Source organism: Solea senegalensis, linkage group LG11 (genome assembly GCF_019176455.1).
Source record: "Solea senegalensis isolate Sse05_10M linkage group LG11, IFAPA_SoseM_1, whole genome shotgun sequence".
Classification (NCBI taxonomy): Eukaryota; Metazoa; Chordata; class Actinopteri; order Pleuronectiformes; family Soleidae; genus Solea; species Solea senegalensis.
This window is the reverse complement of record NC_058031.1, coordinates 23950979-23976857: the sequence shown is the minus strand read 5'-3', so window position 1 is coordinate 23976857 and position 25879 is coordinate 23950979. Positions and strand designations below refer to the sequence as shown.

The 25879-nt window shown below is 41.7% G+C and overlaps 1 protein-coding gene and 1 long non-coding RNA gene across 4 annotated transcripts in view; one reads left to right on the top strand and one right to left on the bottom strand.

Moving 5' to 3' along the window:
* Positions 1-1574: 1574 nt before the first annotated feature.
* The window catches only part of LOC122777852 (neural cell adhesion molecule L1.1-like), a 26339-nt gene continuing 2034 nt past the window's right edge, over positions 1575-25879 (bottom strand). Inside the window, exons 2-29 of one of the 3 annotated variants that reach the window (XM_044039346.1) lie at positions 17745-18026; positions 16709-16723; positions 14691-14793; positions 13723-13892; positions 13049-13171; positions 12789-12959; positions 12318-12432; positions 11848-12032; positions 11317-11448; positions 10676-10819; positions 10477-10588; positions 10032-10192; positions 9227-9398; positions 8525-8652; positions 8338-8439; positions 7715-7921; positions 7356-7426; positions 7032-7257; positions 6307-6413; positions 5169-5436; positions 4655-4777; positions 4355-4531; positions 4127-4240; positions 3890-4039; positions 3507-3638; positions 3262-3334; positions 2864-2875; positions 1575-1931 (exon numbers count right to left, since the gene is read on the bottom strand). In XM_044039346.1, the coding sequence (XP_043895281.1) occupies positions 1670-1931; positions 2864-2875; positions 3262-3334; positions 3507-3638; positions 3890-4039; positions 4127-4240; positions 4355-4531; positions 4655-4777; positions 5169-5436; positions 6307-6413; positions 7032-7257; positions 7356-7426; positions 7715-7921; positions 8338-8439; positions 8525-8652; positions 9227-9398; positions 10032-10192; positions 10477-10588; positions 10676-10819; positions 11317-11448; positions 11848-12032; positions 12318-12432; positions 12789-12959; positions 13049-13171; positions 13723-13892; positions 14691-14793; positions 16709-16723; positions 17745-17892 (3903 nt within the window). In that variant the 5' untranslated portion in view covers positions 17893-18026 and the 3' untranslated portion in view covers positions 1575-1669. The remainder of the gene's footprint in view (positions 1932-2863; positions 2876-3261; positions 3335-3506; positions 3639-3889; positions 4040-4126; positions 4241-4354; positions 4532-4654; positions 4778-5168; positions 5437-6306; positions 6414-7031; positions 7258-7355; positions 7427-7714; positions 7922-8337; positions 8440-8524; positions 8653-9226; positions 9399-10031; positions 10193-10476; positions 10589-10675; positions 10820-11316; positions 11449-11847; positions 12033-12317; positions 12433-12788; positions 12960-13048; positions 13172-13722; positions 13893-14690; positions 14794-16708; positions 16724-17744; positions 18027-25879) is intronic. The other 2 variants (XM_044039347.1, XM_044039348.1) reach the window with 2 other exon arrangements.
* On the top strand, positions 11867-12677 carry LOC122777855. The gene is made up of 3 exons (XR_006361370.1): positions 11867-12051; positions 12209-12282; positions 12499-12677. It is a non-coding gene; the product is annotated as an uncharacterized LOC122777855 (long non-coding RNA).

The following is a 25879-nucleotide window of genomic DNA, read 5'->3' as shown; positions in this document are numbered from 1 at the left end:
ATTTAAATTAGGTGAAGATATTTTTTAAGGTTAGTGTCAGGGTTAGGATTAGGCCAGTAGTAATTGTGGTTAAGGTTAGAGTAAGTCTCCAGGAAATGAATGTAAGTCAATTCAATGTCCCCTCAAGTCATGAATGTCGAACATGTGTGTGTGTGTGAGTGAGGAGGAGGAGGAGGAGGATAGGAGGCGTGGCCGGAGTCTTAAGGCAACAGGGTTATCGCTGCAGGGTCGGAGAGTACGAACAATCAAAGACACACACTTATGAAATGGGTATGAATTGAAAACTTAGGGGTGGGGGGGCGGGGCATGCATCTTAGCTTTAGGAGCCACGCCTTAAAAAACTAACAAACAAACATCAAATGCATCGTCAGAGTCATGCACACAAACGTATTTACACAAAACATAAAAAAACAAAGTGAGGATCTTTTGATAAAAAAAATTGCGGTATTTATTTAAATATAATAAAGTCATTCTTTTTATGTTCAATTCAGAATCTGAAATTGCTTCATTTTAATGTCATTATTTGTTTTTATTAACATTTAGAAAAACATGTTTTTGTAGCTTTTATTTTGTGTTAAAATCAAATGAAGCAAATGGAAAAAACCCATAAATGGATATTTAACATTTAACATTTCCGGCTAGCGCTCTAATTGTACGTCATCAACGAGCTTGTCTCACGTGGAGTTGCATGCTAATAAATGTGAAGGTGACAAGAAAACTGTTGGGACCAGCAACAAACTAGCCAAACCATTTTAAAGGTTTATTAAAAACGGGCACAAAATGTCTGATGGGTTTAAAGGCTGGCGACTACACTTTGTCTTTGAAAAGGTGTTCAGTAACAGTGTCGCTTACTGCTGTTTTGTGTTTGTTCTCACCGTGTTTCGAGTTTGATGCTAAAAAAATTTTTTTGACTGCACTTTGTCTTTGAAAAGGTGTTCAGTATTAACTTCACAAATCTGTTTACGTTTTTAAATAAGTAATCTTATTTTCCAAACACAACCTGGGTTATTTGTTGTTGCATCGTAACACAACAGTTCAAATCCTCAGGATGTGTCGCGGCTCGGCGGAACTTACCCAATGTTTCGCTCCATTTTTGTATGGATCATGTGACGTCATTGTATCGGGAGCAAGCGAGCGCTGAGTCAGTGAGCGTTAGCCAAACAACACACAAAAAAAATACAAATTCTGTTTCACACGTGAGTAAAAACTCTCATCAAGTTTCGGCAAAATCTGTTTCTTTTCATTTGATTTAAAAACAAAATAAAATGTAAAACAACCTTTTTTTTTGGTTTTTCTGAATGTGAAGATAAACAAACAATGAAATAAACTGCTGTTTGTTTTTTGATTCTCAGTTGAAAATAGAAAGAATGAAAGAGTGAAACTGAGTTTCTGAGACATTTAGTTTTTCTCTGTCTTACGCTGACCATCGTCTTCCTCTCTCTCTCTCTCTCTCTGTCATTATAGAAACACAAACATCGGATTCAGTGTGTGTGAGTATGTGTGTGTGTGTGTGTGTGTGTGTGTGTGTGTGAGAACGTAGAAAAGGTGAGACGCCTGTAAACAGCTTAAGTGGACTGTGTTTGTGTGTGTGTGTGTGTGTGTTACATGGCAGTGGAGTCAGTAGTGGTGTGTCCCTTCATGATTTGTGTGTGTGTGTGTGTGTGTATCTCTAGCTAGGCCTGTTCAGGACGCTTGACATGGATGGAGCAATGGGAGGAGGCGGGGCCGTTGCTGTGACAGGGGAGGCGGGACCGGAGCTCTCGTTGCCGTGGGGAACGGGCCCGCGGCCACTGTACTGGCCGATGAAGGACCCATCCTCGTTAAACTGGATGTCCACGCTGTCTCCGTACTCAGCCAGAGAGTCGTCGCTGCCCAGCTTACTCTCACCGCACAGTGACGGCTGACTGTCACTGCGCTTCTCGTCTCCATCACTGGAGGGCGACACACAAACAACAACAGTGGGTAAAAATGTAAACAAGGCTGAGTTAGTAGTAAACTGTGCTGTGAGCGCCCTCTGCTGCTGTCTTTATCTCACTGTGAGACGGACTTTTCCAGCAGGAAACTGAAGTTTGTAAACCACTCACTCTCCCACACCAAAGTCCATAGAGAAAATCAGTGACACAGGAGCTGCTGGTCTACTGCTGCCTCGTGTGGTCACTTTGGTTCACTGAGGTCAATCTGAACCAAGGATTTCAAACACTGAAGTGACAAAATAAGACATTTGAACTTAGTGATGGAGGCAGCAGTGGATCAACAGCTCCTGTGTGTGTGATGTTAAAATCACTGATTTTCTCTGTGGGCTTTGGTCCATAGAGGACCAAAGCCCACAGAGAACATGTACGGTGAAAACAAAATGGCTGACACAAGGAAAAACAGATTTTAGCCACTAAATAAGAGAACTAATAAAATCTACGTCAGATCAAGTCTACGATGTCTTCAGAACACGTTCAGTGACATAAAGACATGAACATGTTCTTAAGACATCGTAGACTTCAGTAGATATTTTAGGAGTTTTGTTAAAGGTGAAATTGTTTTATTTGGTCGACATTGGAGATAAAATAATCAAACTTCATACAAATACCTCATTGTATGAATAGTTGTTTTTCATTAACCCCAGAATGAGCCTTTTTATATTTATGTAAAGGAGCAGGGGCAGCTCAAAAGGCTACACAGGATCAGAGAGGTCAGACATGTTCATCAGGAATCATGTATTACACATTGTACCTTCAAGTGGCTAAAATCTATGAGAGTAAAAACCTGAACTAACACTGTCCCCAAAAACAACAACAATAACAAAGTCCACTCAGTGACACAGAGGACAGACAGGACATGCAGGGACGAGGTGGTGGACGATGGTCCTCACCTCTCTAGAGATCTGCAGCACAGTGTTAAAGATGGTGAAAAGAAAAAAGAGCTGAGCTCAACAGGAAGTGAAAAAAATAACCTTCTTCAGATGCTCACTTCCTGTTATTGTGAGCTAACAATGGCTAACATTAGCATCTTCTCAAATGGAACACGGTCAACAGTGTCTCAGCATCCAACACAAAAGATTATACCTCTACTACAGTGACTCAGTGGTTTAATGAGATGTTCTTATACTGAGCAGTGACTCAGTGGTTTAATGGGATGTTCTTATACTGTGTTGTGACTCAGCGGTTTAATGAGATGATCCTGTACTGAGCAGTGACTCAGCGGTTTAATGAGATGTTCTACTGTGAAAGAGATTGTGTGACATGTGACAGGAAATGACAGGAAGCTCACCTGTACTCTCCAAATGTCTCGTCTTTCATGGGCCGAGCTTCAGAGTCCACTTCCTTATCTTCTTTGTCTTTGACTGTGAGGGAAAATCTCAACATCAGTGTGTGTGTGTGAGAGAGAGACTCTGTGTGTGTGCGACACTGTGTGTGTGTGCGTGTGTGTGTGAGAGAGAGACTCTGTGTGTGTGCGACACTGTGTGTGTGTGAGAGAGAGACACTGAGTGAGCGTGCGTGTGTGTGTTTGCGTACCTGCATATTTTCCTCCCCTGCTGCGTTTGATCAGACACAGGATGAGCAGTATCAGCACCAGCAGCACAATGGCACTGATGAGTCCGATCAACCAGCCTTGTGCGGCAAAACCACCGGGCATGACAGACGGTCCTGTTTCACATATAATCAATCAATCATCATACTAAACGTGTAAAAACATTTACCACCAACATCACGACTACATGACACCTGGTGGTGGCGCTAATCAGGGGAATGACGGTAAAAGAGAAGCTAAGTGACAGAATATGACGAAAAAAAGACAGAGAAACATGTTAACACTGTTATTATTGTCTCATACTGATTATTGCTGACTCATGATATCATGATATAAATGAGTTTGTTGTTGTGACTCAGGTACAGACCAGATCCCACAGTCCTGACCACCTCCTCCCACTGAGTCTCGTTTCCATGGAGAATCATCAGGTGGTACTCAGTCCCTGGTTGGAGGCCGGGCAGCATGAAGAAGCCCTGTGTGGAATTCACCAGCTCTGACTCCTCCCACTCACCCCCGGCTGTAACACACACACACACATACACACAGAGGATGAGAGGATGTTCCTCAGGCCGATGTTGAGATGTTTCCACAGTGATCATCTCACCGCTCTTCCTCAGATATCGCACGTGGAAGCCGTGGTTCCGGTCTCGCTCTCCAGGAACCCAGGTCAGGTTCAGTGACGTCTTTCCCTCAACGATGGTGACGTTTGATGGAGGAACTGAAGAAGAAGGAGGAGAGGAGGAGGATGAAAAGGAAGAAGTAATAATAATGCAAACCAGGCTTAAAGATGGCATAATCAGCATATTAAACAAATGTGCGTGTGTAACTCCACCTCCGTCCAACAGGGTGGCGCCCCTGAGCACGGCGGGCGGTCCGTCTCCAGCGGCCGTGCGTGCGATGACTTTAAAGAAGTAATGGCTGCTCGGGTCGAGCTCGTCCAGCTGGATATGAGTGACACTGGGGTCACTAATGAACTCCATCTGCAGATGACTGGCCCTGCTGTCCACGTCTACACACACACACACACACACACACACACACACACACACACACTGGTGAGGAGGTCGTCATGGTGGCTTTAAATCAAAACAGAACGAAAAACTTAAATGAATTAATGAATGTTGCCTCTCACCCTGTTGATACTGAACCATGTATCCCAACAGAATCCCGTTGGCCTCTAATGGAGGAGTCCAGAACAGAACCAGGGATCTGTCTGTGGGACTGTCAGAGGTCAGGGACGCAGGAGGTCCAGGAACTACACACCACACACACACACACACACGTTTGTATAGCAGTCATAATGAGGACATTCACAGACACCCTAACCATAACCATCACAACCAAGTGCCGAACCCTAAACCTAAAACCAGGTCTTAAAAGATACCCATACAACACACACATTCATGTACACACACACATACATACATACACATACTCACATACAAACATACGCACACACATATACACTAACATTACTTAATTAATTATTTACGTCTGCAATATGTTATGAAAAACACATCTTTTAGGTGTTTTGGGGGCGGAGCTTTGACCAGCAGACTGACAGGAGGGCGTGGCATGTGTCGTTTTCCACACTTACTGACGTGAGCTTTAATAGAAAGGTGACTCATTCACTCGCTCACACTCACCCCCCTCTGGCGTAGTGAAGTGGTGCGGTGGCGAGCGTGGCCCCGCCCCTTTGCTGTTAAAGACGGCCACGGAGACTTGGTAGCGGGAGAAGAGTTTCAGCCCCGTCACTTCCTCTGACGTCTTCCTGCCGTGGACCACCACCACTCTGTCTCTGTCTGTCCCCCCCTCTGTCCTGTCCTTGCTGTCCTCTCTGTCCTCGCCGTGGTGCTGGTGTCCAAGAGACCTGCGACCTCGTCCCACCTGTGGACCCAACCACCTGACGAAGATCTGAGGGGGAGGGGCAGGAGGGCGGGATATAAAGCTGATCATTCTTAAATATGACAGTTTGACCTCTAAGAGTTTTTACTAACATTAGATTCACTTTTTGACTCATTTTGTAAAACACAAAAAAACCTACAGATCTTTAATTGAAATAACTTCATTTAATTAACTTAAAGGGATAGTTCAGGATTTTTCAAGTATGAAGGAGGTTTACTGTCGATTGAGAGCTTCAAACTGTAGGGGGCAGCATTACAGTCTGCTGAAAGTTATTAACAGAAAAAGAAGAATTATGGAAGTATATTCAGAGCATCAAGAACAAGGATGAGACAAAACATGGAAAAACAGATTTTATCTCACTGAAACCACTCACTCTCCCACACCAAACCCTATAGAGAAAATCAGTGATTTTAACATCACAGCAAACAGGAGTTGTTGATCCACTGCGGCCTCCACCACTAAGTTCAAATGTCTTATTTTGTGAATTCGGTTTATGAAATTATTGGTTCAGATTAACCTCAGTGACCACACAAGGGCAGTAGTAGAACAGCAGCTCCTGTGTCCCCGAGGGCTAAAATCACTGATTTTCTCCATGGGGTTTGGTGTGGGAGAGTGAGTAGTTTACAATCTTTAGTTTCCTGCTGGACAAGTCTGTCTAACAATGACATAAAGATGTTTTCATTTGAAGTCTTTTGTTAAGTGGTTTAAAAAACATTATGATGTCAGTTTTTCCTTTAGAACAAAGAGACAGAAACTAATTACACACATTAAATTATTATGATATAAAATGTGTTTGGTGAAAAACACTTAAACCTCTAACTCGCAGTGTTTGAAATCAGCCACACGGTGGTCTCTCCTTGAAATTCAGTGTTTCTTCACCTTGTACCCGAGCAGCTCCCCGCGGACGTTCTGGGCCTCGTTCCACTTCACTCTCACTGAGCTGTTGATCACCGTGGTCTCCACTCCAGAAGGTGCCTCCTCAGGCTCTGAGAGGAAGTGCAGGAGTCACGTTGACCGTCAATAAAAACAGGTGAGTCACACGCCATTTTAGCAAATCATGAAATCTTACGTGTCTGATGGTTGTTATTGGTCAATTTTAATGTACACTATATAAATAAATCATATCTTATTTCATCAAATGTTTACTTTTACATGTATGTGCCTGTACGTGCCTGTTTCATTTTCTCTGTTAATTTATTCATGGTCTCGTCTCTTTATGTTGTTACTCACGCATTTCCAATAAAATGGTAAAAATGTATTTCAATAATTCAGTCATTTTTCTGGTTAAAGTTAAGAAAATAATGTTTTCTGTGAAGCACCAGATAACGTTCTTAAATAAGCTATTTCATGTTTAAAGAGACAGACAAGGACATAACTAAACAAATTAGTTTTGGCCCTGAGAGTGACACGAGAAGATAGACACCTCACATGAGTATGTCCCTTCAATCTTATGTAGCACCAAACTTAGCTTAGCTTAGCATGATAATTTGAAAACATAAACTGGATACGCAGTGCATTCACATGTACTTTCTTTTACAAAAAACACATTATCTTGTCTATTGTTACTTTATCACAGAATGTTGTGACGTGTTCGGTGGACGTACCGTCTTCCCCCGAGTATCCAAACTTAGGCTCTGGTCTCGGTCCTTCTCCGATTGAGTTAACGGCCTGGACCTTGATCTCGAACGGCGTGAACGTCCCTGTGTTTTTCACCGTGAGTGGCGGCGACTTCACGTAGCTTTCGTGCCAGTGCACGCTGTCCCCCTCAGCCTCCCGCCACGACACCCTGTACTGGAAGTCCTGGCCGTTGTGGAAGTGTTTGTCTAATTCCTGTTAAAAAAAAAAAAAACGAGATTAAAAAAAAGGTCATTATTCTGATCGTGTTTTTTTAGTTTGTTTTTTTCACCTATAAAATGAAAACTACTCACATCCCATGTAATGATCAGACTCTTCGGGTCTGTAGACTCACTGCGAACATTCGTGGGGTTTGTGTCGGGAGCTGCACAGAGACAGACAAGGACAAGGACCCTGAGAGTGAGACGAGATGGACATCTCACACGAGTATGTCCCTTCAATGTCATGTAGCACCAAACGTAACTTAGCTTTGCATAAAGACTTGAAAACATAATCCGTATACACTGTGCATTCACATGTACTTTTTCAAAACCTCTGAACTTTAAAAACACATCTTGTCTTGATGCTATGCTAATGGCTGCTAACAGCAGCGTCACATTCTTCTTGTTTAACGGGTTTATTTTCCCTCACGTGTGTGGTGTGTGTGTCTCACCAGCAGGTGATGTGCTGTAGGTGTCCGACATCGCACTGGGCTCGCTGGGGCCGATCTTGTTGACGGCAACGACACGGAAACGATAGGTGCAGAAGGGACGGAGCGTCAGCTGCAGGTGGTTGAAGTCGCCAGGTACTTTCTTCCACTCCTCCCACTTCCACTTGCTCTCGTCTGTGTGCTGCTCCTCCCTCGCCTCCACGATGTACTCTGTCCATTATCATCATCATCGTCAGTATGCATTTCCAACAGATGTTTATGTAAAGTTAAAGGTTAGTTCAGGTTTTTCTAAGGAGTGGCTGCCAGTGGGAACCAGACTTAAGCTGCTTAACAAATGACTCAGCAAATAAAATCTATGTCAGTTTAGGTCTACGACGAGCTCAATCTGAACAAAGATTTTTCAAACTTTACATTTTACAAAATAAGACATTTGAACTAAGTGATGGAGGCAGCAATGGATCAACTACTCCTGTGTGCTGTGATGTTGGTGTGGGAGAGTGAATGCATTACAAACTACAAACTTCAGTTTCCTGTTGGTAAAGTCTGTCTAACAGTGAGATAAAGACGTGATCATGTTTGCGCGCGTGTGTGTGTGTGTGTGTGTGTGTGTGTGTGTGTGTGTGTACCTGTGATGGGGCTGTTGTGAGACTGTCCTGGGATCCAGCTCAGTGTCAGACTTTGGTCTTCAACTTCATTCAGAGACAAATCCTTGGGCGGGTCTGGTTGTGCTGAAGGTCAGATAGAAAACAGTTAAGAGTCTCACTCTTGCACACACACACACACACACACACACACACACACACACACACTCACCTATGACAGTGATGGAGCCTCTGTCCTGCACGTTGTCCAGGTCAGTGATGACCTCACAGGAATAAGATGCTGTGTCGTCTGTTTGGACATCTTTGATTTTTAAGCTTCCGTTTGTTGAGAAGGTGTATCTGCACACACACACACACAGCACTTTAATTAAAGGTCTATAACACACATGTTTTGCAGAATGATGCCCCGCCTCTTCCTCTCAGCAGCCAATGATGTGCTTAACCAGGATATATGCTGCGTTCCATTTACATGGGAACTTTCTATCTTTTTATTCTCTTAATAATACGATTCTTTTTGTAATATTCTGACTTTTTATTTATCCTAATATTACGACTTAATCTTGTAATATTCTGACTTTTTTCTTGTAATATTCGAACTTTTTATTTATCCTGATATTACGAATTTTTATATATCCTAATATTCCAACTTTATTCGCGTAATATTCTCACTTTTTTCTTGTAATATTCCAACTTTATTCTCATAATATTACGACTTTATTCCCATAATATTACGACTTTATTCTTCTTATATATTACTCTTTTAATATATATTACGGTTTCATTCTTGTAATATTTAATATTATTATATTACTTTTTTCTTGTTATGGAACACACCGATACAAAGGATTAACTGTAGTGTCCTGTATTCACCACTGGGTGTCTCCACAGACACAAACAGGAAGTACAGTCACACCTGTGTCCGTGTGCATGCTCCAGCCCGGACTCCTGCAGCTTCTGTCCGTTCTTCCTCCACACCACCTGGGGGCGATGCAGCCGAGAGTCTTTGAGGAAGTGGCAGTCGAGCACGGCGCTGTTCCCCCGGAGGACGTGCAGGTCCTGAGGCGGAGTCACAATCATCGTACGGTCTGACGGGAAACAGAAAGTCACGTCAAAACATTCAGGTTTTCATTTCACAGAATTAACGAAGCAGGAAAATCTAAATGTATTCTGAGAAATATAGAGATCACATTACAACTCTATTATTTATATTAACTCTTATAATATTACAACTTTATTCTTGTTACATTACGAGTTTTTAGCATAATAATAATACGACATTTCATCATTTCTAGTAATGCTTCGACTTTTTATCTATTGTAATATTACAACATTATTCTTGTAATATCAAGACTTTTTATCTTGATAATACGACTCTTTAGATATCATAATATTAAGACTATCGTAATTTATGACTGTTTATTGTAATATTCTGACTTTTTATCTGTTGTAATCCAACTTTATAATTGTAATATTACGACCTTTTATTAATAATATACAAAATTTTATTGTAATATTCAGACTTATAAAGTTACACCTTCATTCTTATAATATTGCGATGTTTTATCCTAATATTACAACTCTTTTCGCTACCCTAATATTACAGCCTTTTCCGTGTACTATTGCGACTTTTAACCATAATAATATCGTGATTTAGGACGTAATATATCGTAATACGTCAGACAAACGTTTGACTGAAGAAAGTTTGTGAATAAACTAACTGTAAACTTCCAGGTGAGCATTGATGGAGATGTTTGTGTCTTTGACAGAGCACGTGTATGTCCCTCTGTCCTCGTGTCCAACACCGGACAACTCCATGGTTCCATTGGTCAACAGAGAGACACGAGGGTCAGAGAGGAGAGGGACAGAGGTGTCCCCTTCCCTGCAGAGGACACACACACACACACAGTGGACAGAGCATCAGTATCATTGATTAGAACCAGAAATTAATGAACTCTGTCAACAGGAAGTCGACCGATAACGTTTTTACCACCAATAATTGACAATAAACACACAATCACTGACTAAAGGCCCACAGCCTCAGTACTGCAGGTGAACATAAATACTAAAGGTTTTAAAGGTTCATTCCATAAAAATACTAATTCCTCTAATTACTTTCAACTCATCAATGTAGATGTAGTGCGTGCATGTGTGTGCGTCTCTCACCATGTGACGTGCGGTCGTGGAGAACCAAACGCGTCACAGTTCATCCACACGTCTTTTCCCTCCACGACTCTGTAAACGACTCCATCAGACGACAAGATCTGAGGAAGAAGTTCTGTTGGCAAGAGAGACAGAGACACAGCTGTAAGAGGACGACCTTTGACCCCGCAGTGTGTACGTGTGTGTGTGTGTGTGTTCTCACCGATGACGTAGACGAAGGAGTTGACGAGGATAGAGCCGTGTTTGTTCGTCGCCTCGCACTGATAAACTGCTGTGTCAGCAAACACCACGTCTTTGAGGATCAACACGCCACCGGAGACGCTGCGCCGAGGGTCCTCGTCCACCTCTGTGTGAGTGTGTGTGTGTGTGTGTGAGAGAGGGGACAAATAGACAGAGGACGTTAAAACCTGACCACATCTTTGAGTTTGACAAACACAAACTTTTCATCTGCTGGAAACAAAGAAACTGAGTGTGACGACCAACAGGAGGCGCTGCAGCTGTTACACACACACATGCACACACACACACTGTGTTTGCACCGCTCTTTCCCTCCATCCTTCATCTTTTTCTCCCCTTATTGATTCTTTCTTTCCATCCTTAGTTCCTTCCCTATGTCTCTCCCTTCTCTCCTTCTTCCCTTTTCTTCCTCCCTCCCTTAATACCTTTCCCTCCCTTCCCTTTATCTCCCCACAACTCTTTCTTTCTTTCTCTTTGTTTTCCTCTTTCTCTCCCCATCCTCTCCTTCCTTCCTTCTTTCCTTCCTTCCTTCTTTCACACTCAGACACACATGAGTTGGTGAATGACATGTCAGGTCCAGCAGGGGGCGTCAGTGTGACTGCGGACCTGTGACTGGTTGGCCGTTGATGCTCCAGCTGATAGTCGGGGTGGGGATTCCTTCAGCCTGACAGTCCAGTCTCACTGTCTCACCATGAGAATACAGAAGGTTCTGAGGCTCCTTCACCCAGTGAGGAGCCGCTGTAAACAACAACAACAACAACAACAACAGGTGAGCCTGGTGGTGCAACAATGACACAGCAGCTCAACAAATACAATGTGAAATCATTGTTTTTCCAACAGGAAACCGAAGCCTGTAATCCACTCACTCTCCCACACCAAACCCTATGGAGAAAATGAATGATTTTAACATCACAGCTCACAGGAGTTCACTGCTGCCTCCATCACTAAGTTCAAATGTCTAATTCTTTACTGTAAATTCAGCATTTGAAATCCTCTGTTCGGATTGACCTCAGTGACACAAAGTGACCACACGAGGCAGCAGTAGACCAGCAGCTCCTGTGTGACTATGAGTTAAAATCACTGATTTTCTCTATGAGGTTTGGTGTGGGAGAGTCCTACAGTAAGGTGACCCCTCACCTTCCACAGTGACGGTGAACGAGTGAGCGACGGAGCCGTGGCTGTTGAACGCTCGACACTCGTACTCGCCGTCGTCGCTCTGTGTGATGCTGTCGAAGCTGAGCCAGCGGTCAGAGTTCTCCAGCTGTCCACTCGTCTCCTCCAGGCTGCTGTCCTTCTTCTTCCACTCCACCTTTGGAGTGGGACTGGAGGACACAGAGACAGGTGTGTATATATGTTTTTAATTTCTTTTCAGATTGTTGTTGTTAAATTGGGTCAAAGCACAGACACACTGGAGAGTGATGAATGGATGAATGTGCAGGAAATGAGAGCAGAGTGAATGCGGATCATCTGGTTAATGCTCTGCTTCATCATTACACAGAAATCAGGACAACATCACCATTTATCGCCATGGGGACGGAGAATTAGAGGAGTCTCAGGGGAAGAAGAAGAAAGGTAGATGGAACACACACACAAACAGACACACTTACAGGCCTTTGGGGATACACTCCAGTGTGACACTTTGACCTCTGAGGGCGTTCACTGTGGTGTGTGAGCTGGTGGGATGAAAGAGGTGTGGCTTCCTGCCATGAATGACATCATTACCTACAGACAGAGATTATGTGGATTAATCATGTGACTGAGAATTGTGTTTCCTTGTGTATTTTACAGCCCATAATTAGAGGGGGTACCCTGATCACCTGATCACCTGCACTGTATGTATAAATGTTGTAGTTGACGATGGGTCATTAACCTGGTTAACTTGTTTAATTCCAGTTCAGTTTCATCAGTTACATTTGTGTCAATATACCAGCTGCTCTGAGGCGGTGGGCGGAGCCTGTTGTGACAGGAGTCACAAAACCAGAGGAGGAGGTTTAACAGAACTGGGCTAATGACTGTGTGTGTGTCTCTGTGTGTCTCTGTATGTGTGTGTGTGTGTGTGTGTGTGTGTGTGTACTCACTGGACATCACAGTGAGAGAGACAGCAGTGTCAGGGAGGATGGTTCTGGCTGCTGCATACTGAGCGTTACAGATGTAATCGCCTCTGCTGTCGCTCTTCACCAGGTTTGCAAAGTACAAGTTGCCGTCGAGGCCGACCATCACTCTGTCATTCTGCCTGATGTGGACCATTCCTGAGACACAGACAGATGGTGAGACACAGACAGTGAGACACAGATAGACAGACAGTGAGACACAGATAGACAGAAAGAGACAGACTCACTCTTGTCCATCCAGTGGATGTTTGGAGGGGTGGAGCTCTGTGGGGGGTCACAGGTCAGGACCATGCTGTCGCCCTCGTAGCCATGTTTAACAACCCTCTGCTGCTTCAGAAGAACAGGCTGAGCTGAAACACATGAGAGACAACACATGTCACTCTAAAATGGGATTATAATCTCTGATTTAATTTATGATCCTAATATCTGATTTATTTCTGATTTAATCTATGATCTTAATCTCTGATTTATTTCTGATTTATCTATGATCGTAATCTCTGATTTATTTCTGATTTAATCTATGATCCTAATCTCTGATATAATTCTGATTTAATCTATGAGCTAATCTCTGATTTATCTATGATCCTAATCTCTGATTTATTTCTGATTTAATCTATGATCATAATCTATGATTTATTTTAATTAATCTCTGATTTTGTGCTGATTAATCTGTGTTTACAGAGATTATGTGTTTATCTCAGTCAGCTGAAACACTGAGTTCCCAGCACTGACCTAAACGTCACTGGTTGCTATGGTAACAGGAGATGAGAGAACAGAGCAGGAGGCCTGGGTCAACCTCGAGCTGAGTCACTATGTGTGTGTGTGTTTTTACTGTAACTCAAACATGACTCAGCACATTTTCTTTCGAGCGTGCATGTGTGCGTGTGAGCGTGTGACTCACGCTCCACGATAACTTGTATAGTTTGCGTCATGGCCGTCCCCAGAGTGTTGGAGGCGTAGCAGCGATAGAAGCCATCATACGAGTCGAGCGGCTCGTCCTCTTCAGCTCGTAACGTCCCCGTGTTTTTGAGTTGAGGACCGAAGACCTCGCCGTCCTTCACCCAACGGAATCTGCACACGACAGGTGAGCGCTCATGGAATTACTGTTTTTACCCTTTTCTTCCTAAAAGATCGCATTTTTGAGGCATCAAACGAGAACAATGAAAATCAGATGTGGTGAAAAAAAAAAAAGAAAAAAACTTTTATAAAATAAAGAAAATATGTCAAAGTGTTTCCCCAAAGGTGACACCCAGTTGGACAAAGCTGAAACTAAGTGACCCCAAATTTGAACAAAACTTGGTGGAAAAATGTCGCATGACCATGACCTCAACTCAACAGGGAAACGGCCATTTTGAATTTTGCAACAAATTTTGCAATTTGTCCGTTTGCACAAAACACATCAAAGATGAGAAAGGTGTCGCAGATTTAAAAGGGGCGTGACCACGGCAACCATCGCAATCATTTGCCACAGAACAGGAAGTGCGCTGTAACTTTGGCGAACATTGACTGATCGAGTCCAGAGTTCATACGTGACACAAACAGCAACGCTGAACACGTCTGCAGGAAGTGGGCTGTATGAAACAGGAAGTGCGCTGTAAGTGTGCTGCACATGCATCGAACGACACGCTGAAGCTTGAATTATTGATTATCATTGTTTGTGGTCAAAAACAAACATTTGAAACAAGGCAGAGACGACTGAGGTCACAGAGTTCACCAGAGATGATTCTGTTATTACTGTGATTTCATTAGAAACACATTTATCACCATGACAACAGAGAGACCAGAGGGAGGAAGTGGACAAAGAGGCAGACACACGCATATGTTTGTTTGGTTAATTATACACACACAGACAGACACACACACACGTACGTGGGTGTGGGATTACCGGACGCCTCACACAGTAGATAAAAGTCCTCTGCAGAAAAAGCGGTGAACGATGACGGTGTCTCTGTCAGAACTGGAGGCTGAGACACTGAGACACAAACAAACAAACACAGAAATAATAAGTAAAGACTCTAATGTTCCTTAAAATGAGAAAAACTGGACAGATTTATCTTTGATTTGTTAGCGCTAATTAAAGCTTAAATTCACCTGTAATCTCTTATTAAGACAAAGTATTTTCTTTTTAAGTCAAAAAACAAGAACAGTTTCCCTGAAATGAGGCTGATTCTTTTCTTTTGTCTTTTAATAACCAACATCATCAGTATATTTAATGAAACATCCACTCTTTATTTTCTGATTCCTGCAAAACACGATAAATATGAACTAAACACCAGAATCACTTCCTGCTCTAAGTGCTGCGGTAATGATATGAATTAATGTGAACTCATGTGATAATGGAGGAAAAACCAGTTCAATTTAAAACTCACAGTAATACAGTGAGGAAAATAATGAAACTACACTGAAAGACTTAGTTTTTTTTGTTTAGAACTTTATGAAAATATCAATATTTCACATGTATGTTTATATATGAACGTCACATATGTTTATACATGAACGTCACAGATGTTTATTTTATATATGAACATCACATATTTGTTTATACATGAACATCACATATGTTTATTTTATATATGAACATCACATATATGTTTATATATGAACGTCAGATATGTTTATATATGAAGGTCACATTTGTTGATATATGAACGTCACATGTTTATTTTATATATGAACATCACATATATGTTTATATATTAAGGTCACATATGTTTATATATGAAGGTCACATTTGTTGATATATGAACGTCACATGTTTATTTTATATATGAACGTCACATATATGTTTATAAATGAACGTCACATATGTTTATATATGAACGTCACATTTGTTTATATATGAACGTCACATCTGTTTATATATGAACGTCACATCTGTTTATATATGAACGTCACATGTTTATTTCATATATGAACATCACATATATGTTTATATATGAACGTCACATATGTTTATTTTATATATGAACATCACATATGTTTATTTTATATATGAACGTCACATATATGTTTATATATGAACGTCACATATGTTTAAATATAAACGTCACATTTGTTGATATATGAATGTCACATGTTCATTTTATATATGAACATCACATATATGTTTATATATATGAACGTCACATATGTTTATTTTATATATGAACGTCACATTTGTTTATATATGAACGTCACATTTGTTTATATATGAACGCTACATATATGTATATATGAACGTATATGTTTATATATGAACGTACATATGTTTATATAACGTACATGTTTATTTTGTATATGAACATCACATATATGTTTATATATATGAACGTCACATATGTTTATTTTATATATGAATGTCACATGTTTATTTTTATATATGAACGCCACATATGTTTATATATGAGCGTCACATATATGTTTATATATGAATATCACATATATGTTTATATATGAACGTCACACATGTTTATTTTATATATGAACGTCACATATATGTTTATATATGAACATCACATATGTTCATTTTATATATGAACATCACATATATGTTTATATATGAACGTCACATGTTTATATATGAACGTCACATATATGTTTATATATGAACGTCACATATGTTTATTTTATCTATGAACATCACATATATGTTTATATATGAACGTCACATATGTTTATATATGAACTTCACACATATGAACCAGTGACATGCAGTGAGGAGGTTCTGAGGAGGCACAGATGTACAAATATATGAATCTAAAATAGAAATTCATCCTTTAAGTTTCAAGTTGTTATAAATTATGTGACATGATATGTGTGTGTGTGTGTGTGTGTGCAGGGATGAAGGACTGAGGAAGATGAGTCAACAACACAACAAACAGGTCTCACACACACACAGAGTCACTTACTGTTGGTCACATTGTCTGTGAGTCCAGAGTGAAGCAGTAAAAGAACAGAGAATCATTTTAACTCAAACACTGAAGCTTTGATTTCACTGCAATGTAAACAACGTACACATTTCTTGAGATTAAAGATTAAACGTCTGTAGCTTTTTTTTCCTAATTTTTCACTGGATCATTTTACATCTCTCCTCTAACCTTCTCTCCTTTCCCTCTCTCTCTCTCTCTCTCTCCCTGTCTCTCTCACTTTCTCTCTCGCTCTGTGTGTGTGTGTCTCTCTCTCTCTCTCTCTCTGTCTGTGTCTCTCTCTCTCTCACTCTGACACACCCAGAGGAGAAGGTCGTTGGCTGAAGGTCAAGCTGAACCTGACTCCTCCTCCTCCTCCTCCTCCTCCCCTCCTCCTCCTTCTTCCTCTGCTCTCCTCTGGGACCTCTGTAGCTAAGCCTGCTGACCTTTGACCTTCACCTGCAGTGCCACGGGTCACTCTCGCCCTATTGTGTAGCTAAGTGTGTGTTTGTTTTTGTGCTGATGTCAGTGTGTTAATCTGGACCAGACCAGGTCATCGTAGATAAACGAAGAAGATTAGAAAATATAAGAATTTAAAAATCACTTCCTGTTTCCTTTTGTTTCACAGAGACATAAAAAACAAACTCACATTTAACATTTAAAATGCTAAACTTTGTGTTTTCTCTTTGTCAAACATGTTTTTGTGGCTGCAGCTAACGATTGTTTTCGTAACTGATTCATCTTCATCATCATTTCCTCAATGTTGATCCACAATGTCTTTGTCCACTAACCAAAATGATTGAGTTTGAATGATATATTCAAAGAATATTCACATTTAAGAAGCTGGAAGATCATTCACACCAAACCCCATAGAGAAAATCAGTGATTTTAACATTGCAGCACACAGCTGTGGACACAGGGGGGCGCTAACACAGCCACGCTTTAAAAACATAAACTGTCCCTTTCACTTCTGTATTTGGGAAAGAAAAAAAACACACAGCTGTACAGAGGGTTACCATGGCGATAGAGGGATACTCACACTCTGAGGGGATGTGCAGAACTCCCTGAGCGTACGGCGGTGTGGTCAGAGGGAGGAGGAGGAGGAGCATGAGGGGGAGCAGGAGGAGGGACGGGGCGGGGCAACACCGCCCCCTACAGCCCATCCACCGACACTGTGACACACACATGTTTCACTGTCCCATCAAAAGTGATGCAGGACACACACACACACTCATCAACACATAAACACACACACACACACTGGTGTGAGGCGTTCAATGTCCAAACTGAGAGTCCGGATCCTGATCCAGGTCCACGGGCTCTGTGGAGAGAGAGAGAGAGATTAATTAATTATATTATATATTAATCCAGTTTATTCCAGACTTAAATATTAATCCACAAATGAAACAGAAATGAAACAATAATGTTTTCATTAGAGTTTTTACTTTAGCTGCTGGAAAAAAATTACAAAATTTGTAAGGAAAGGAAAGCATCTTTATTGTCATATACAACAACTGGTATTGCACAACGAAATGTCGAGGTCAGGTGGACTGAGCGCGCCGCCACAAGGGACCAACCTGACCGAATGTAACTAACATTCTAACATGTTTTCGGTGGTGGGAGGAAACCAGAGAGCCCGGGGGAAACCCACGCAGACATGGGGAGAACATGCAAACACAGAAAGGTCCCAGACCAGGAATTGAACCCAGCACCTTCTTGCTGTGAGGCAACAGTGCTAACCACCACTACTAACCACTGCGCCGCCATGCTGCCACGTACTTCATTTTTTCACCAGAAGGGGGTGCAGCCATCGTTAAACGACACAAATAATTATAAGCATTAATTCAGTTATTTTTTTAAGTATACAAAATTAACAATTGTTCATTGTTCATTAATCTGACTGTGTGTGTGACTGTGTGTGTGTATGTGTGTGTGTGTGAAAGGATCAGGTCATCTGATAAAGATGAGATTAGAAGCTGCAGGAAACATCTTTTCTCTTAATGACATTACAAAGACAGATTATGTGAATGTGTGTGTGTGCGTGTGTGTGTGTCTGTGCGTGTGTGTTTCTACCACCTCAGCTGTATTTCCATTCATCTAAACATCTTCTCTTTTGTCTCTGACTGGTGACTGAACACTGACCCGTGACAGCAGCAGGACTGACTGTCGGGGGTGTGTGTGTGTGTGTGTGTGTGTGTGTGTGTGTGTGTGTGTGTGTGTGTGTGTGTGTGTGTGTGTGTGTGTGTTAAAGCAGACACAGATGGAGTCTCTTTGTTCCCTCATGTCTTCACGAGGGAACCAAGTTTGGTCATGTTCTAGCTTTTGAGGATTAAATTAAATTAATCTGATCTGATCTGATCTGAGATCGAGTTAATTCTGCACTGCATTTCTGGAAAAACTCACTGTAAAGATCAGTAACAGTGAAAGTTCAAAGCCTGAACTCCAGCAGTCGACAGAAACAAGAATTCTGTGTCGTCACAGACACGAAACACTGCTCTCATCTTCTTCTTCTCAAACCACAGTTTTTCTGCATCTTCATTTTTAAAATGCATAAACAAAGTTTTATCACTGACCTTAACCATAACCACAACTCACATCTTAGTCCTAAACCTAAAAAAGTTTAGGCTCCTTACCCTAACCTTAACTATCATAACCAACACCAGACCCTCTAAACGTAAAACCAGGTCTTAACAGTCAGATGTCCTCATTCCTATGGTTTAAAAACATGGTCCTCACAAAATGACAAAAGAACTCACACACACAGCGGGCCCTTCAGGCTACTGTAACCTGAGTGATTTACAAAATAAATGACCCAGAACTGTGTGTGTGTGTGTGTGTGTGTGTGTAGCAGCAGGGGTCTGTACCCCCTCACGTGCGGAGGACAGACAGACCATAATAAATGGTGTAGTGTGATTTCCCAGCATCCCAGCATGCTTCACTTCAGAGTAATAACACACGCTGTCTGGTTTACAGCTGCTTTTTTTTTCATGTCGACTTCCTCTAATTTACATATTCATGACCCCTCCCACTGAGTTAAGGAGGGGGGAGGGGCCACGGCTCATTAATGAATGAAGTCTTAATCTGTGGATGTGTGATTGTGTGAACCTCTTCAGACGCCCACGCGTCGACGTCCTTGACCTCTGACCTCACACACGTGTGCGTCGTTGACTTTTGTCTCACTGAGAGACATCAGAGAGGCGGAGACTTCCTGTCAGTGGAGTCAGACAATGAAATAATGTATATACTTATCATCAAAGATTCATGTTTTAAAGATCCACTGCGTCGTTTCTGACCATCGTTAAGACGATAAATATTGAAAATGTCGATCGTCATCGATCTAACGACTAATAATCCTCACAAATATGACGACGTACGTTCACACACACTCATAAAATAACCTCAAACTCAGTACTGCCCTCTACAGGACACATAGTGAGTCTGTGTGTGTTCTTGTATTTGTGACCTCTTCAGGACCTTTTCTGTCAACTAAGACAATAATTCACTTTTCTTAATGTCATGTAAACACGTTAGTCTGACTAATCCAGCTTGTCCTGGATTCGTGTGATTCATAGTCTGACTTCTGCTGCATGTAAACACTTAGTCAGACTGGAGTCGGACACAGACTGACCTTGGAGACCAAAACCTGGTTCTAATGAGGCAGAGTCTCATTTCTGATGAACTGGTTAAGTTTAGGACTAAGATTTGAATTGTGGTTATGGTTAAGGTTAGTGTTACTTATTAACTGGTTATGGTTAAAGTGCAGTCTTGTGTGTGTGTGTGTTAGTTTTCAGGATGTCTCTCTCTAATGTAGTTTAATGGAGTCCATTCAAACCCTGTGGACAGACATCGCTGTTCTGTACCACTTAACACGCACACACACACACACACACGCGCACACACACACACACACAACACACACACACACACACACACAAACACACACAGAACCTGAGGGTGTTCATGGAGCAGAGGCAGGTGGAGCAGTGAGTCCACTGGGAGGTGGATGTCTGATGAGGGGGGTGCAGGTGGGATGTCTGCAGGGACAGCAGGGGCAGGAGGACATGGGGCAGGTGGAAGGATGGAGCGACAGAGAGAGAAATGAATTCATTGAAAGATTCCGATCTGCAGAAAATAAGAAGAAGTGGGAAGTGTGGGATGGAGAGATTAAGTAAAGAGCAAAGAGTGAACGAGGGGAGGGGGGGGGGCAGGGGCTGTCAGAGGGGACAACACACACACACATCACACTCAAGACACACAAAGACGAAGAAAGAAAGAGCTGCACAGTTTGTCCCTCCCACTTGGCTGTGTAACCTAAATTCACCTGAATTTATAATTTATCACACACGCGCGCACACACACACACACACACACGCACACACACTGACCATGCTACAGCCTCAAGCAAAAAGGTGGGGTCAACGACCTATAGGTGATTTCATCTCTTTGTGTGTCGTGTGCGTGCGTGCGCATGCGTGTGTGGACCAATTGTCAAACAAACCTGTCTTTGTGAGGACATTTTGATTGGTCCACTTTAAACAGCTTTTTGAGGATTAAGACCTGGTCTTAGGTTTAGACACTTAGTGATGGTTTAGCTTAAGGGTCTATGAGTGTCCTCACAAAGAACACAAAACCTGTGTGTGTATGTGTGTGCGTGTCCTTCACATCAGGACTCATGAATATGTGATGATACTGTCACTTTAATAAACCACCACAGAGGTTAATGTGTGTGTGTGTGTAACTGTCTCACATCATTTACATTTATACTCTCATGATTAAGTCATATATCTATAAACCATTCATTACTGTCTTCATTTCATTAACGTTCATATTTATGTCTCTGTTGTGCTGGTTAAAGGTTATTAAAGGTTTTAGTTATTAAAGGTTTTTGTTAATAAATGTTCTGGTTATTAAAGGTTCTTGTTATCAAAGGTTCTGGTTATTAAAGGTTGAGTTAAGGATGTGATTGTGGTTTCCCTTACATTGTTTAAGGGAGATTTGAAAAAAACTGTAAAAGAAAATGTTTCTCCTGTCCTTCTGTTAGCAACTTCCTGTTTACAGTTGTTGTTGTTTTTTGACGGATCGGTCTGAATTTTTCGTGATGTGTCAGTGATCATCTGAGAATGTTCCCATTAAATTTAGGTAAGAATCGAATTACTGATGACGTCACAAAACATGATCAAACTTTCAAGAAACCCCATTCACTTATAATGGGCAAAACTGTCAAATAAATCTTAATATCTCTGTCAAAACTCATCAGATTTGAGTGAAATTTGGTACATGTGTGCAGGACACGATACTTTCAACTGGGTCTAATCCAGATTATGGATTTGGCAGCAATGTAAATGCTGTTATGTATTGTCATGATCCAGTTTGACTCTGGGATGGACAGGTGACCTGTCCAGCGTTTGACTCCCTGTTGTCGTCCCCCGATCCTCCCTGTGTCCCGAGGAGGATACAGTGTTAGGAAATGAATGAATGAATGAAGTTTTTCCTGATGAATGATGATGTCACTTGCTCACTCAAAGTCACATGTCAGTGTTTGCTGCCTTTGTTGTTTTCTAGAGCAGGATCTTCTATCAGAAGAATGAGTCAATAAAGACTCATGAGTCAAGAAGGACTCCTGCTGTCCTCCTCTCCTCTCCTCTCCTCTCCTCTCCTCTCCTCTCGCTCGTGGTGTTTTCCTCCATCATCAGCAGCTTTGTTGTTGTTTGTCTGAGCACGTGTGAAGTCTCATCAGCTCCAAACATAAAAGCAGAGGAGAATCCAGCGTTCATTCACTGAACTGATTTCTTTTTAGTTATGCTGATATTAACGACAGTTTGGTCCAGAATTAAACGTCTTACTCTCTGTATGAGAGGATTTCTACTGAATGAGTAACAGTATTTTAATCCACTATTAATTGAATCATAATACAGTATAATAATAATCATAATATGTTCCCAATTACAGCAAATCATTAAAACTCAAGGTGCAACGAGCCGCTAAATCCGTAATCTGGATTAGATCAAGATGAAATTTAGTCTGATGGTATCAGGTCCTGCACACATGTACCAAGATTCACTCAAATCTGATGAGTTTTGACAGAGATATTAAGATCTATTTGACAGTTTTGCCCATTATAAGTGAATGGGGTTTCTTGAAGGTTTGATCATGTTTTGTGACGTCATCAGTGAGTCCATTCTTACCGAAATTTAATGGCTGAAAACTGTAGAATCCATAACCAGTGTGTGTGTGTGTGTGTGTCTGTGAATGATTCCTTTGTGTTTCTGTGTTTGCATGTCAGGTGTGTGTGTGTGTCTGTGCGTGTGTGGGTGGTTCACCCTCTGGTCTCAGAGCATAAACCAACGCCTTTCACATTCAAATCAGACCTGATTGGTGTGACATTGTTTGTCCACCTCTGCATCGCCCTGTGTGTCCCCTCCTCCACACACACACACACACACACACACACACACACACGTGTGATAGGATGAATGAATGAATCATTAGTGACGGTATGTTCATGGATAAACAGCACCGAAGCCTCAGGACTCGATTACACTGAGCAGAGACACCAGCTGTGAGAGGCCACACACACACACACACACACACACAAGTAGGGTCACATACTTTGTGTGTGTGTTTGTGTGTGCGTGTGTGTGTGCGTGTGTGTATCATGTAAAAGTGTTGTATTAATGGAGATTGTTTACTTCCCTAATCTTTACTTTAGTAACCAAATCAACAATGATAAAAATCTCACACACACACACACACACTAACGTGACACTAGTGTTGTGAGGCAGCAGTAATAGTCCTTTTTGCAGAGTCATGTTTAGTTGAAGTGTCGTCTGTGAAGCTTTGACTCCTCCAGGCCTCCGTACTCACACACACACACACACTGAAACAACTGTGAAGTGTCTCTGAGAGACTGAGATCACATTACTCTCTCTCTCTCTGCTCTCTCTCTCTCTCTCTCTCTCTCTTGCTCTCTCTCTCTCTCTGTCTTTATCTCACCCCCCCACCAGATAACAGGAAGTAAGATTTGCATTAAAAGGAGATTTGAGGAGATTTTTATCACATGATTCAATCTGAGAAAATGTCAATTTGCATTGTGTTTGTGTATAAATACATATATATGAAGCAATCTCTCTCTGTCTGTCCCATCCCCTTCTGTCTTTCCTCCGTCGCCATGGTAACCCCCCCCCACTCCACCATCACACACACCACAGTATTTCCTCTCCCATCCCCCACTCTGTCCCTCTCCCTCGCTTTCTCTCCGGTGCCACTCCCTGCATCTCCTCGATTCACCTCTCTCCTCTCACACACACACACACGCACACACACGCTCGCTCTCTGTTAACGTGTCCAAAAATTGGCGAAATAATTTTTGCATCTTGTTAAAAAAACGGAACAGATGGTCGACACTGATGACATCACACACACACACACACACACACACACACACACACGATGAACGACTGCAGCAACAAAAAATGATTCAGAAATAAAACATAAGTCAATTTTTACTCCTTTAATTTGACAGAATAATAATAATCATTCATACGTTAGTTTAAATTAGCGCCATTCATAGATTTTAAATCAAAATTAAATCGGAATTATTTGTTTGGACGATGTTAAGAAAATGAAAATCGATTTTTCCTTTAACTTGGGTAAAAACAGTACTCTGCTGCTCTCTCTCGCCGATAACGATAGCAGCTAACGTTAGCCGCTTCGTTTGCACATCTTACCCGTGAAACTTTGACGCTTTATTCCTTGTCTATTCCTTTATTTGTTTGTCATTTAACTAAAGACAATTGAAATCATTATTTTATCTTTAGTAGTCTAAAAAAAGTGCGATATAAATATAAACACAGACTTAATTTGACTAAAATAACCAGCACCAACTGTTCCAGCGGTCAGGGCGGAGCTAGTGGGCGCTCCGCCCACGACAGTCAGCTGATTGGTCAGAGAGTGTCGTCACTGAAGAGTCATGAGAATCAAAGCCAACAATGTCCAACTGTAGATCAAAGTTATAAAGACTTAAAAATCCTGAAAACCTCTAACGTTCATCTGCGACATTTAGCAAAGGAAACGTGTAAAATGTCCGTATTGAACAGAGGAGTGTGGTGGATTTACCACGATAGTGACCACGTTCACTGGTATTTCAGTTCAGTGTCAGTGTACTGAACCATTCTGTCACTTTCACCCAAAACAATGCTCCACAAGTCACTAGTTGTGTCGTGTTGTGTTGTGTTGCGTTGCGTTGCGTTGCAGAGAAAAACCACATCACCACAGTTTCACGCAGCATGATACAATGACTCCGCCCACTTAGCATAGCAGGAGGAGCTATGAAGTTGCGGAAAACAGCGTGACTGAAACTAAAGTGACTCAAGTTCGAACATAAAGGTTTTAAAATCCTGCGCATGTCTGTGCTTTCAGAAACTGATGAAGATGATGATGATGATGATGACGATGATGATATTGCTGGTCATATATTTGTCTGATAAAGTCTCTTCTGTGTTAGTGGTGAAAGAGTGAATCAGACGCTTGTCAAAGTTCAACCACATGAGCCAGAAGAACACACACAATGTGTGTGTGTGTGTGAGTGTGTGAGTGTGTGTGTGTGTGTGTGTGTGTTCACTGTATGTTTCAGACATTAATGTTACATTAGGTGTTTCTGAGGCGATTAAAGCTCCGATCACAGAGGAGCTGTTAAAACACCACTGATACACTCACTAATCCCAGCTAATGGACACACGCACGCGACACACACACACTATCAATAATGCTAATACCTATCACACACACACACAGAGGAAGAAGAGGATGAAAACAGAGTGAAGAACATTCCTCTCATGTCTTCACACAAAGACCTCGCTCTGTTTGAGGAGAAGTGGAAAAACAAGACAGCGAGAACAGGGAAAGATGGAGGAAGAGAGGGAGGAGGAGGAAGGGAGGGCATGAGAGAGAGACAGGGGGATGAAGATGGGGAAGAAAGAAAGTGTCCACACACACACACACACACAGAGGAAACAGCTGACACCCACACAGAGGAAGTGAGTGAGAGTTTAATCAGATTATTGAGTCCAGATATGGTCCTGACCTCTGACCTCTGACCATTCATTCTCCTCTAAACTGCTGTGACTATGACAACAGACACCTGAGCGCTCAACAACTACTTTTATAATATATAAT